At 40.9% G+C, this 14,417-nt stretch overlaps 1 protein-coding gene across 4 annotated transcripts in view; it reads left to right on the top strand.

Moving 5' to 3' along the window:
- The window catches only part of TTBK2 (tau tubulin kinase 2), a 174,096-nt gene extending 161,114 nt beyond the window's left edge, over nucleotides 1-12,982 (top strand). For all 4 annotated transcript variants that reach the window (XM_072808944.1, XM_072808946.1, XM_072808947.1 and 1 more), the window contains 2 exons: nucleotides 1,032-2,305; nucleotides 5,950-12,982. In XM_072808944.1, coding sequence (XP_072665045.1) covers nucleotides 1,032-2,305; nucleotides 5,950-6,412 — 1,737 coding nt within the window. In that variant the 3' untranslated portion in view covers nucleotides 6,413-12,982. The remainder of the gene's footprint in view (nucleotides 1-1,031; nucleotides 2,306-5,949) is intronic.
- The last annotated feature ends 1,435 nt before the right edge of the window (nucleotides 12,983-14,417 follow it).

Genomic DNA, 14,417 nt, shown 5'->3' with positions numbered 1-14,417 from the left:
AGTGGAAGGATGGTAGAATTTAATTTATCATAGGTTTGACCTTAAAAAAATTAAAGAAGGTAATGAAACATTAGGAAACATCTTTGTATATCTTTGCTTATAGAAAGATAAAATATTCCTAACATTGTTTGATTTAGAGGCGTTATAGGAAACAGAATGTAAATCTAGAGCTTTTAAATGTACAATAATTTGCCAGTCATTTTTTTCTTCTAATCCTGTATCTGGCTTCTGGCAGAAAATAGCTGGCACACTCAAGGGGACTTAGAATTTACTGAAAAGAATTGTTTACAGATGTGTGGGTAGAGTTAAGAGAACTAACAGGACCATCAGTGGAGGGAGCCATTTCTATCTTGAAGAAGAGGGAGCAAAAGCTGGGAGAAGGGCCATGCGATAGCAGCGGTGGCCAGAAGTGGTAGCATGTAGCCACCACCAAAGCTGTCATCCCTTGGGCAGGAAGTAGAGAGAATTACTACTTGGAGCGCCTGAGTGGCATGGTCGCTTGAACACCCAACTCTTGATTTTGGCTCAGGTCATGATCTCAGGGTCATGGAATCGAGCCCCATGTCTGCTTGTTCTTCTCCCTCTGCTCTTCTCTCTCTCTTCTCTCTCTCTCTTTTTTTCTTTCATACATACATACATTAATCTTCTTAAAAATAATAATAATACCCAGACCTTTCTCTCCTCTGATTTTATTTGTTGGAACTGCCCATTGGGCAAACCAGGCCAGAAAGCAGAAGGCAAGGGAGCCTGGATCATGCAGTCCATAAAGATCAGTCTTCCAGAGCACAGAGAAGTCTAAAGAAAAGGCAGCAATGAGCCCACAGGGAAACTGTTTTGTATAGCTCCTGAGTAGGAGAGCTTGAGTGTCATGTACTTTGATTCAGAATTGTTCATTTGAAATATGAGTTGGGCAGACCTGGTCAACATCTGTGTTCCTCTTATAAATTAGAATTTGAAGTGTGAAATTTCAAACCACTCATCTTCATTATATTTCACATTATTGCATAATATTTTTTCTCCTGTCTCTCCAGATTACGATTCCTAGGCCTTCTGTGGCATCCACACAATCAACTTCAGGAAGCTTTCACTATGGTCAGCAGCCAGAGAAGAAAGACCTTCAGCCCTTGGAACCCACAGTGGAACTTTACTCTCCAAGGGAGAACTTCTCTGGCCTAGTTGTAACAGAGGGCGAACCTCCTAGTGGAGGAAGCAGAACAGACTTGGGGCTTCAGATAGATCATATTGGTCATGACTTGTTACCCAATATTAGAGAGTGTAACAAATCTCAAGAGCTGGGACCAAAAGACCTTCCTGACCATAACAGACTGGCTATGAGAGAATTTGAGAGTCTCCCTAGGGAAACCGAAGAGAAAAGCAATCTTCTAGGGTTGGATAATGAAGATGAGAAGTTAAGCAAAGGGCAGCATTATATTGAGATCGCCTCCCTTCCAGGAGACTTGGTAACTGTGGAAAGGGATCACTCAGCTACTACTGAACCTCTTGATGTGACAAAGACACAGACTTTTAGTGTAGTGCCAAATCAAGACAAAAATCAGGAGATAATGAAGCTTCTGGCAGTCGGAACTTCAGAAATTTCTCCACAAGTCATTGACCCACACGTTGAAGGACAGATAGGTCAGGTGGCAGCAATGCAAAAAAGTAAGATATCTAAGGATGATGACATCAGGAGTGAAGACTTGCCAGGTCAGCAGGGAGACCTGTCTACTTTTTTGCACCAAGAGGGTAAGAGGGAGAAAATGGCCCCTAGAAATGGAGAATTATTTCATTGTGTTTCAGAGAGTGAACATTGTCCCCCATCCCGGAAGGATATGATTAGGTCATCCTTTGTAACTAGACACAGCCGAATCCCTGTTTTAGCACAAGAGATAGACTCAACTTTTGAGTCCTCCTCTCCAGTGTCTGCAAAAGAGAAGCTCCTCCAAAAGAAAGCTTATCAGCCAGACCTAGTCAGGCTTCTGGTGGAAAAAAGGCAACTCAAGTCTTTCCTTGGGGACCTCTCAAGTGCCTCTGATAAATTGCTAGAGGAGAGACTAGCCGCTGTTCCAGCTCCCTTTTCTGAGGAGGAAGTCTTTGCTCCCTTTTCAAGACTGGCTGTGGATTCACACCTGAGCAGATCAGCCGAAGACAGCTTTCTGTCACCCATCATTTCCCAGTCCAGAAAGAGCAAAATTCCACGGCCAGTTTCTTGGGTCAGCACAGATCAAGTCAGCAGCGCAACTTCAACTCAGTTCTTGCCTCGGCCACCACCAGGAAAGCCACCCACGAGGCCTGGAGTAGAAGCCAGGTAATGTTCCGTGTTCTTACTATGTTAAGTGCATAGTGTTATTTCTTTGTCTGATTATATCAGTGGTTTCACTTATTTGTTGCCTGCTTCTCATCGTCTTGTTTCCTTCCTACCTTCCCCAAGCCTTATAGCCATAGACAAGGTCATGCTGATCCAAATTTATTCTTAGCTCCCCCACCCTCTAGCAGTGTGACCCTTAGTTTCCTCATCTATAAAATAGGTCTTCTATTTGCCTCGTGGTTTGGGGGAGGATAAAATAAGGTTGCATGCATGTAGAGCTTTATGCAGGGCTTGGTTAGTACACAACGTAGTTTACTTCTCTTTTAGTCCATTTTAACTGCTATATACTCAGTAATTTTACAGCTTTTTCTAGTCATAATCCCATTATAACAGATATCATTATGATGTCAAATTCTAGTGAAAAAGATTTTGTCTGTAAATTGATGAATGGGCCCTGGTAACAGTGCTATTTATCTGATTATAATGAATTAAACAAACACAAAAACCCTATAGGCAGTTTCCCTAGGTCTCATGATACATAAATCCATACATAATAAAAAGTATTAGTTTAATATTGACTATATGGCATACTTGTTTATTGAAGTATTCTCATATATAGTTGGCTACAGTGTGATTATATTTTAAAGGAGAGAGGAAAATCCTGGGCGGGGTGGGGGGTGGTGGTGATAAACCAGTTAAGAGTGCTTTCCTTGTGGAGCAATTACTCATTCCACAAACTAGAATGGTCTAAACCTTTGGAGAAGAATGAAAAAAAGGATGGCCACTTAACAAAAACAAGGTGGAAATCAAAATACATGAAGACCATAGCCTGTTAGTACAACAGAAGGTCTCCACATGTTATGGATTCTGAAGTGTATTATTTTTTTTAAGATTTTATTTATTCGTGAAGGACACAGAGAGACAGAGGCATAGATGGGGGGGAAGCAGGCTCCTCTCAGGGAGCCTGATATGAGACTTGATCCCCAGACCCCAGGATCATGCCATGAGCCTACGGCAGATGCTCAACTGCTGAGCCACCCAGGTGTCCCTGAAGTATATTAAAGTAAGATTCTGTCTGTATCATTACGCAGCAGAACTTGCTCCCCTTAGCTAAGGTAAATTTAGTTCTGAGTTGCTATAGGGTTTCAGGTTTAAGAGTGCCTAAGCATTGGATTTGAAGTGCCAGTGGGACTAGACTTCCACAGGAAGAATGACAATGAGTAAACAGCAGTCATTTGAGACATTTTGGAAAGTTGATTCCATGAACAGTAGCCACACGTGCCCTCTTCCTTCTGCTTATCCTCTGTACTTAATAGAGGTAATGTATCTGTGGCTTGGGCTGCTTTGGAACACAGCAAACAAATCTTGATTATCACTTATTACTTAGCACTTTACATGTCCCTTAAAAGTAACACTTGGTAACTAATCCAAGTTTGTGACATTGTGTCAAATATTACAGAGCTGACCAACCTGGATCTCATCTGGGAACTCAGGGGGAGTTCAGCTTTCCCACATAGGTCCTGGTACAGAAGGAGGATTTTATTTCATTCTTCAAAGTTTTCTATAAGATCCACAAGGGTAGGCTTAACCAGAATGAGTTTCATCATGTCAGAATAAGTAGATGGTGAGAAAGGAAGAGGAGAGAATTCAGAGAAAAAAATAATGACCTGTGATGGTGTTGATGGCTATTTATACCCCTGTGTCCTGCAGGTGCTAATACAACCTTGGAAGTTCTCCTACTTCCTTCTAGAAGAAGTGGCGTGTCAGCACTTTGAGGTTTAAATTCTTTAACTGAATGGATTTTAGGCCAAGGCAGATGTTTAGGGTAGAGAAGACACTGCTGTTCATATAAATATTCTCTAGATTTAGAATTCTAAGGCCCAATTCAATTGCCAGTAAGATGGGCAGTCAGCACCCAAACCCAGCTACCCTGAATCTTGGACTATTGTCAGGGACAGAAAGTGAGGCCCAGAGAAACCAGTGACTACTCTTTCCTTTTGCAAAGTGTTAAATGAGGTTGAAATATACTTTTTTTTTTTTTTAGATTTAAAAAATTTATTTATTAGAGACACACACAGAGAGAAAGAGAGACAGAGACAGGCAGAGGGAGAAGCAGGCTCCATGCAGGGAGCCCGACATGGGACTCGATCCCGGGTCTCCAGGATCATGCCCTGGGCTGAAGGCGGCGCTAAACCGCTAAGCTACCGGGGCTGCCCTGAAATATACTTTTATCTGTAGTTCCTGCTGTTGGAGAGTACACTTTATGTTGAAGACTTATATTTTGTGGGGTTTAATGTTTGCATATACACATGCCAAATTTCTGTTGTAGGAGCCTTAAACAAAATGCTTTACTCTCTCTCTCATTTACCAACATGCTAGAGACATTGCATTAAGTTGATCCTAAAATTAGAAGAATAAATATGCCAGAGTGCCTGGCTGGCTTAGTCAGAAGAGTGTGTGGCTCTTGATCTTTGGGTCGAGAGTTTGAGCCTCATGTTGGGTGTACAGATTACTTAAATAAAAACGTAAAAAAAAAAAAAAAAAAAAAAGAAGAAGAAGAAGAAGAAGAAGAGCAAACATGGTTTAGGAGGAAAGGGACTAACAATATTTAAGTCCTAAATGGCAGACAGCCAACTAAATACTTTACTTGGGCCAGTGTTCTTGGCTGCTCAGTAATCATGGGAGGTAGATAGTATTCCCATTAAAAGCTGGGAGCGGTTATATGCACTGCCAGTGAGGATGTAATTTATGTAGCAACTATGGAAAACTGTATGGAATTCCCACAAAAAATGAAAAATAGAACTGCCATACAATCCAGTAATTTTACTGCTGGGTATTTACCCCAAAGAAAACAAAACACTAATTTGAAAAGATATATGCACATCTATGTTTATAGCAGCATTATTTATAATAGCCAGGATATGGAAGCAACCTGAGTGTCCATTAATGGATGAATGGGTAAAGATGTAGGGGTGTGTGTGTACATAGAATATAATAGAATATTGCTCAACCATAAAAAAGAACAAAATCTTGCCACTTACAACATGGATGGACTTGGAGGGTATTATACTAAGTGAAATTAGAGAAAGACAGATACCAAATACATATAAGTGAAATCATATGGTATTTTCACACTTACATGTGAAATCTGAAAAAAAGCAAACAAACAGAAACAGACTCAAATATGGAAAACAAACCGTTGGTTGCCAGAGAGGGAGTGGGGTGGGAGGGAACGTAAGGGGTGGGTAGTAAGAGGTACGAACTTTAAGTTATAAAATAAGACATAGGGATGGAAAGTACAGCAAAAAAGAGTATAGTCAATGGTATTATAATAACCTGGTATGGTGACAGATGGTAACAGAGCTTACGGTGGTGAACATTGTGTAATCTATAGAATTCTGGAATCACTGTGCTGTATACCTGAAATTATTATAACATTGTATGTCAACTGTACTTAAAAAAAAAAAAAATACACACTAGGAGAGGTTAAGTAATTTGTCCAGGGTCATACAACTGGTATGTGAAAGAGTAACTCTGTTTCCAGTGTTTGCTGGCTTGACTCACATTGTACACATTGTGATGAGGACACTATGTCTGGATACACTTGAATTAAAATGAAAATAATTCTTCTGTGTTCTTTTAAGGCTCCGCAGATACAAAGTCCTAGGAAGTAGCAATTCCGACTCAGACCTTTTCTCCCGCCTGGCCCAGATTCTTCAAAATGGATCTCAGAAATCCCGGAGCACTACTCAGTGCAAGAGTCCAGGATCCCCTCACAATCCAAAAACACCACCCAAGAGTCCAGTTGTCCCTCGCAGGAGTCCCAGTGCCTCTCCTCGAAGCTCTTCCTTGCCTCGCACATCCAGTTCCTCACCATCCAGGGCTGGACGGCCCCACCATGACCAGAGGAGTTCATCCCCGCATCTGGGGAGAAGCAAGTCACCTCCCAGCCACTCAGGATCTTCCTCTTCCAGGAGGTCCTGCCAACAGGAGCATTGCAAACCCAGCAAGAATGGCCTGAAAGGATCCAGCAGCCTCCACCACCACTCGGCCAGCACTAAAGCCCCCCCGGGGAAGAGTAAGTCAGCCACTAAACTCAGCAGATAGGAGCCGGGCTGCATCTCTGTGAAAGGTGTGAGATCTTCCTCCTAAACCTGATGCATGTGTGTCCCTGTACTGTCTATTTAAAAAAAAAATCAGTGTTGATCTTCTCTTGCAAAAGAAAGTAACATGATAAATTATTTATAAGAAGACATAAATATAAGGAATTACCTAAGGCAGGCAGCAAGCAGATCAGGAATCAATGCCTTTGCATAAGAAGGGGCAATCCAGCAAAATCCAAGGGGAAGATTAAATGATTTCTCATTTTTTAGCTGCCTTTGAAACAAAAAAGTTGAAGTAAGAAATGGAATGGAATTTTAAGGGGTTTGGCCTGTTTTTTTTTTAAGGCATTCCTCAAAGATATTATAGCAAAAGCGAAACTTCTTGTTTTATTATTTTCATTCAAAACTTCCCAACCTTGGAGAGTCAGAATTGCTCTAATATGAGGGTATATAACAAGTCTGACGCTGGGGAGCCAGTGCTCCTATACTTGTGGCTTGTGTGTTTGAGAGTTCACACCTTTTACTACCCTCCCTGGATTTCTGTTTTTAAAGTTAGTATATCTCCCCTGATGCAATCTCCTTTCTCTTATTTTAACAATACATTCTAATATGCTTTTAGCAGCACATGCTGAGAATTTCAAATCCAGTTGTTTGGTGGATTTTTTTTTTTTTTTGGTGTGTGTGTGTGTGTGTGTGTGTCCTAATATTTTTCTGTGGAGCAGAAAAAAAGAACAGTTAACAGTTTTTAACTCAGTATATTTTTATTGTGAAAAAGAACTACTGAAACTTAGGTAAAGGAAGAAGTGTAAGCAGAGCTTACTGTGCAGGCATTACTGCTTTAAGGACAGGGACAGAGTGGGGCAAACACCGTTTAAGACAAAAGAATCTTCTTCCCCTTTGTCTCGTCCTTGTGGAAGGAAGACCAACCAGAGTAGACCTTGCTTTCTTAGGTCTTCTAGATACTGACTATTTCCAATAGCAACCTCCAAGATGATACCAGGGAAGTACAATGCTGTGGAATGTGACTTTATGCTCTTAGAGATTTAGAAAGAAAAATAGAAAGAAATTAGGTACGTTGTTGAGGCTGATGATCCTCAAACTTTGTATTTTATACATTTAGCCAATAAGGAATGAGTATCTGGGGAAATAAATTTAGGCTCAATATTTATCTTTTAATGTTTTATTACCTGCTTCTCCTGTGCTTTAGTTTGAATATTTGGGCTTTTGGACCTGATTTCCTTGTAACCTCAATTTATAAAGCTACGAGGAGGTGCATATTTGTTCTAATTTCACTCTTCTGCTACCAGAAATCAGACAAAAGTAAATGATGCTAGATTTTTCAAATGGGCTCTTTTCTACTCTGTAGGCGTTTTGTGTTGTAGAGACCTTATTGAGGTCAGGTAAATCAGTCTGCTTGCTGTTGAAATTTGCCTTCTAGCAAACATCTGTGCTTTCTCTTTGACCTTGTGTTTGCTGCCAAACCTAATATGGTTGAATTGGAAAACAGAAAAAACAAAACAAACAAAAAACAACAACAAAAAAGAAAAGTATATTTCCTCACCAAGTGAATACATTCTAATGCTGCATCAAAGCTGCCCTGAAGCTGCACTGAACTTATCTCGTTCTCTTTATCTGTGTTGAGCTTTTTTAAAAACAAAAAACGAAACTCAAAACACTATTGAGTCCTATATGATCTCATAAGAAAATGTAGCATAGTGTGGAATCTTAATTTCTCTCCGGTTTCAAGCACTACAGAGGAATGCCATAGATAAGATATATTTGCTGTTTAACTAAAGCAACTGTAATATTGGAAGACCGGTCATTCTGTATTATATTGTACAATAGTTGCTGTAACACTACTTGCATGTCTTCATGGTAAATGATATAAATATTTATAAATATATAGAGAAGCATATGCTTATATAAACTCATTCTTTCTCATTCTCCATTTGTAATTTCAAGATCACAGATGGTGAAATTCCTTTTTGTGTGCCTCGTGTACACTTGGGCCTTGCCTGTCTTCATTTTCTGAAAATATGCTCTTGGCATGGGACACTTCAGATTCTTCTTGCCTTCTTTGTGTATAATGCAAGGGTTGGCAGCCTTCAAGCCAAGATATGTTATTTAATTTTCACTTTTAAAAGATTTTAATAGGGGAAAAAATTACCGGTATGTGCTTGTAATACTGGCTCAAAAATTTGTCATGTTAATCTCATAATTCTGTCCTTACGGTTAAAGAGGATAAACTGGGATGATAATCATGGGTCTGACATAAATTGGTATAAAGAAAAAATCTCTTAAAAGTTGCGATTTTACATTCTTTTCACCTCACTATTTTTTGGATGGTGGGGGAGTGGAGTAATCTACAGTTAAAGAATTATCTTCTTTTTTTGTTGTATTGGCGAAATTGTACTAAAAGTAGCCAGCTTTTATCACAACTTTTATCTTGACCCCTGTCCTGAGAAATGTGCCCGTCATAACCATTGGAAAAACAGATGAGGCTATAATTGTGGTATGTGTCTTTTTCTTTTTGGTATTTCTCTTCTAGTGGTCAAAACAGGCAGCGATGGCAACATGGCAATTGGGTGTTTTCTCTCTCTTGGTTTCTTTTGTCTTTCTCCCAACTCCGCCACTACATTGTCCCCTTTTCTAAATAGCACTGGTGAACTCCAGATCCAGAGAGAAATAGCCTCAGTGTATAAGAATACTTTATTTTGCAAATAGAGGAAAGAGTTAACCAAAGATGTTTCTGCTCGGATGCTTTCAAAAGAAAACAGACTTGTTATATCAAATGTATCAATAGGTCCACTTAAAAGTACTATCTTATATAGAGATTTACTTTATGGTTTTTAAAAGCATAGTTTGTGCTTTTTGATGTTCAGTGTCTCAGGCTTAAAAGAGAAGTCGGCAGTCCTGAGCAAAAAATATTTTTGGCACAGGATTTTTGGTTTTGCTTTATTTTAAGGTATGATACACGGAATGAGTTGGTTATTTATTTATTGTTGTTGTTTTAGTTCCTTATTTTTCTAATTTATTTTGAGTTTTTTTTAGTATGGCATATTTCAGATTTCAGTGACAAGCATGGATCATCCAAGTAATTATAAACCAGTTGGGTTATTTTACCTAAGGTGAGGGACATGGCCACTAATTAAAGCCAAGCCAGACTATACTCTATAAAAGTAGCATGGGGCAAAAGTTAAAATAATCTTTTGAAAATCAAGTGCCTCCTGGTTTCTCTTCTCATGAAAAAATGACAACCCTAGTCCTACTTGCCCTCCCCTCTCCTCTACCATGTCTAGTTTCTGGAATTACTTGGATGGAGTAGAAAATGGATTAGCACGGGCTCAGCCCCTGTAGATAGCATTCTTCTTACATTATGCTGCCATATCTCCAGGGTATACAGATTGGCTAAAATATTAAAATTTCATCTTTTACACAGCATAAAGGCATTTAACTTTAATGTATAGTGAACAAAGGCAAATTGGGTCATATCAAATGTAACCTTAAAGCACAGACTGTAAACATCTTTGAATGTGGTAGGTCTCAGGCAAGCGCTGTCATTCCCACCTTGGTGTGCAGGCTGGCTTTGCGGACAAGGGCACCAGCACATTTGTGTTTCTTAAGTTGCATGTTGGGAAGTGAATGTTTTTTCGTAAAAGTTGCCAAGTCATTCCAGTCCTGAATAAGTAGCAAAATGATAATTGATACCCACTGTTGTCATTATCCACTTTGTATTATTTGCTTTAAAATACTAAGCAAATCCCAGCTGCTTCCTGAGTCAGTGGACTAGTACAGTATCTCTTTCTATCCAGCTCCTAGCCACTAGGGGAACTTGAGGTTCTTTGGTAATCATCAGAGGTTCCTTCCAGGCCACAGATTTTTATGCAAATGTTTCTATGGTTGCATTCAATCTACAAGGAAAAAGTGTACTTAGTGCATGTTTTATAAACCCACGCGCAGATAGTTAAAACTATAATTAGTTTTTCTATACCCGATAGCTTTGAGTTAAAAACAGATGCTTTTTTCCCCCAGAGGATTCTTTGTTCTGCGAACTACATTCTTAATCTAACATTAGGAATTGGTGATAGGAGAAACAGGATCCGGAATTCAGAGTTCAGTGGCTTAGGGAAAAAAAAATGCATCTTATTCTGGCCATTTGAATATAAATTTGTAGGTAAGTCTAGATTTAGTCTTGGAGATCAAAGTTTTCACATTTAAAACTTTTTTCATGCCTTTATATCTATCAAAACATGGTGTATGTTAGGGAATCATTTTTTCTGTCATGTTCATGTATTTTGGAATGAAGTTGTTTGCAGTCACTCTTTTATATTCTGCCCACTTCTGTTTATGAGCATTTACCACAGATGTGTTGGGACTTTGCCTAAAGGGAGGCAGATTTTGGCACCTGTATCACTGAGGAGAGAGAGACTGGTTGGTGACAGGGCATTGTTCAACTTTCTTAAGTTTGGGTCTGTACAGTTTGTGTTTTAACACAAAAAGTATTACAGGATTGAGGCATATAACCACTACGGTAGTCCCCACATGTCAATATTCACCCGAGTTCCAGGTGCAGATTTAGACCTTAACTTAGAGAAGGGAACATGCAGCAGCTGCGGTCCTCAGACCACATAGGAGGACATGGTACATGGAAGCCCCCAGGTGGTGGTGAGGACCTCCCACTTCCCTGCCCCCATCCAGTAGAACTCTAGTGTACACCTTGAAGATGGGAGGGGAGTGTGGAAACATCATATCATTGGATTTTTTCAATCATTTGGTTGCCCCTTTGGCATTAGGAGAACGTTTAACCCAGATAGTCTTAGGGGCCTACAAATTCAGTTGCCAACAGTGCGAGGGAGAGCTGCAGGAAGTATATAGGGAATTCCTATAGTTCTTAGGTAAATCCAGGGCATAGGACAAGGATCCCTATTAATTTGAAGGGGAATTTGGATGCTGCACACCTCAGTCCCTAAGAAATCCTTGGCTGGACATGAAATGATGACATTAGAGTCTTGGCCCATCAGTACATTGTCTGAGTTGTAATGATTATTTGCTCTGACTTTGAAAATATAAGCTTGCTGTTTAATTATTCCCCTTGAGCAAATTTGTTGGTCAGAATATGAAAGTATGTGACAAGATCAAGGTAACTTTGTAGTTATTATACACAATCTCAAAAAACTGAATAACCAACAAGTAACATTTAGTAATGATTTGAATAGTTCCTTACATTTTGCTGGATCTTTGGTCTAAGGAGACATGTAAAGGAAATGAGGCCTTTTTTTCATTACCCTGTGAAACTTTAAGAGTCTGCCTGTTAAATTGGAAGTAACAGTATGGGCATAGTATGTATTGCTGGTGATGCTGACATGTCTCTTCGGTACCCCTGGGCCAGAGGTTCTGGGTTCCTTGACCTATAGAATAGGATTCCATGAGGCAGATATTTGAATCTATGTGACTAGAGAATTTTCCCATGGCATAATTTTACATACTAATGATGGATAGGAATTTTACCCCTCTTTTCAGTAGTTTAATACCATTTCATATTATGTACAGAAGTGTTCACTCACCCAGCAAAGAACATGGAGTAAACCCAAGTTTTTAATATACACTCTCCTTGCCATATGATCCTTTCTACCCGCCTTACAGTACACAGTTTAAAATCATTAAAAATTCATTCACAGCATTTCCCCATATTTGGAATCTGGGTCTTGTTCTTCACTTACAGGGATAAATAAGGTGACCAGAGCTTGAATGTGATTTATTTTAGGGAATGACCCAGGGAGGGGAAAGCCCTTAGGACTTTTCAAAACTATTTTCTTTTTAAACGATTCACAAGATAGATAAATTAGTTCACTAAGGTAAAAAGCATTCAGAAATACAGTTAGGAAGATGAGGTAAACAACACTCCTGCCTCTTGGGGCTCTGAAATCGGATTGAGTGAATTGAAGAAAGAAGAGAACTGATTAGACGACTGATGCTTGAACCCACACACTCCTCTCTCCTGCACAGCTCCTGTCCCCCTCCTGACTCCATTCCTAAAATTGCCAAGTGCTGATTCAATTGGGCCATTTATTTACCAGTTTGCAGCTTTTAGGAAGAAAGAGGGACGGGGAGACATCTAGTTTTGACTTAGGTATAATTCTTGAAAGTAATGAACTGTTGGCAGCTGTTAACATCGATTGAACCACAAACCAGAAGAATTCTCTTGTCGAGCAAGACCATTAAGTTAGAATAGAGGACTTTAATAATCCCAAGGTTTTCTCCCTTTCTCCTCCTCTTCATGAAACCAGAGTGATGAGAAGTTGCTCTTTGAAATACTTCCAAAGGTATTGTATTGTCCTTTTCCCTCCAAGCAGCCCTCTTTATGCATTTTTGCTCAGGCAACCAAGGACATAAGAGTATTGGCAGAAACATGGAGTGCTTTTGTATAGGCCATCTGTACATAAAAGTGTAATTATTTATTTAATTTCCCCATTTGTATCATATTAAAGCTTTGTACAGTGTTTTAAGTTCTGTTTTAAAATTATTTTGTATTTTATTTTTATAATCTAGTAATAAAATATTCATTCCGCATGCACACTCTAGTTCTGTTTGTGTGATGGTTTACTTTCAAAAGTGGGAAATACTACCTTCCGAATTTAATAAAGTTACTGAATGCACCAGAGGTTACAAGATCAATAGGGAACAGAAGGTTGCTATAAATGCAGTACCACATCCAGAAGTGACCTAGAAAAAGAAGCACTGGACTGAAGAGAAGCTAGGTGTTCAGTATCCCTACAGATAAAAACCAGAGTGCCAGGATACGAGGAGATTCTTCCCTGTGTCATAAAACTGAAGGTGAAGTAATAAAACTGCAAGTGCTAAGGGAGACCTAAGTGGCTGGGTCCATTAAGCAGGTTAAGCATCAGACTCTTCTTTTCCCCTCTGGTCATAATCTCAGGGTTGTGGGATGGAGCCTCGGGTCCTGGTCCCTGCTGAGTGTGCAGTTGCTTGAGATTCTCTGCTCCTCCCCCTAACCCACCCTTTTTTGTGCTTGGGCTCTCTCAGAATCTTCACACACACACACACACACACACACACAAAACCAAAAAAACACCTGCCAGGTGCTAAGAGGAGCTCTTGGGAGGCACTCACGTGGGCGCTGCTTCACCCCACCTGGAGTGCCGGTGCCATCTGCCCTCCTCCGCCTGGTCTCCCCGTCTGGATCTCTCAGTGAGTAGCAACATCCAAAGCGCTGCCCATCTTGTGTTTCCAAACGAGAAATGAGTTAACACAAGAATATGCCTCTTAACATTTCAACTGGAAAGTAGTCGAAATAACCTTGTGTAAAGATACAGATAGGCCATCCTGTGTGTTGAGGGCTGAGCGGAAGATGATAAAAATAGTCCCGGCAAGAATTCTCAGACACACGGGCAGCCCGGGTGGCTCCGCGGGTTCGCGCCGCCTGCAGCCCGGGGCGTGATCCTGGGGACCCCGGATCGAGTCCCGCGTCGGGCTCCCTGCAGGGGGCCTGCTTCTCCCTCTGCCTGTGTCTCTCTCTCTCTCTCTCTGTCTCATGAATAAATAAACCTTAAAAAAATTCTTAAGACACAAATGGTGGATCAGTTGACAATGGCTGGAGAACCGGTGGGTGCCCGTAGGCCAGGGGATGGAAAACTCAACCTTGGAGCAAGACAAGGTCAAATGAAATTAGGCTAATTTTATCCTAACTTCTTTAGGGTGGTGATGGCTGAATCTAGAAAACAAACTCTGGAAAGACTGTGCTTATCACATTAGATAAGTCAGGTGTCTCTCTCGGGAGAACTGCTCACCCTCGAGTCCCCCGCGCCCCCCCCAGCAGCGGCCTTGACCCAAGGCCTGAGCCGGACCCCGGGCCAGGGAAGCTCCGGCCCCGCCCCGGCCCCGCCCCCGCCCGGCCCCGGCCCCGCCCCCGCCCCGCCCCTTCGTCCCGCGGCCCAACGGTCGCTCCTCCGCGCCCGCCCCGCCCCTCCCAGGCCGCCCGTGGCGCGCCG

The sequence above is a fragment of the Canis lupus genome, chromosome 32 (assembly GCF_048164855.1).
Source record: "Canis lupus baileyi chromosome 32, mCanLup2.hap1, whole genome shotgun sequence".
NCBI lineage: Eukaryota > Metazoa > Chordata > Mammalia > Carnivora > Canidae > Canis > Canis lupus.
Note: the sequence above shows the minus strand (reverse complement) of the source record. Positions and strands in the feature narration are given on the sequence as shown.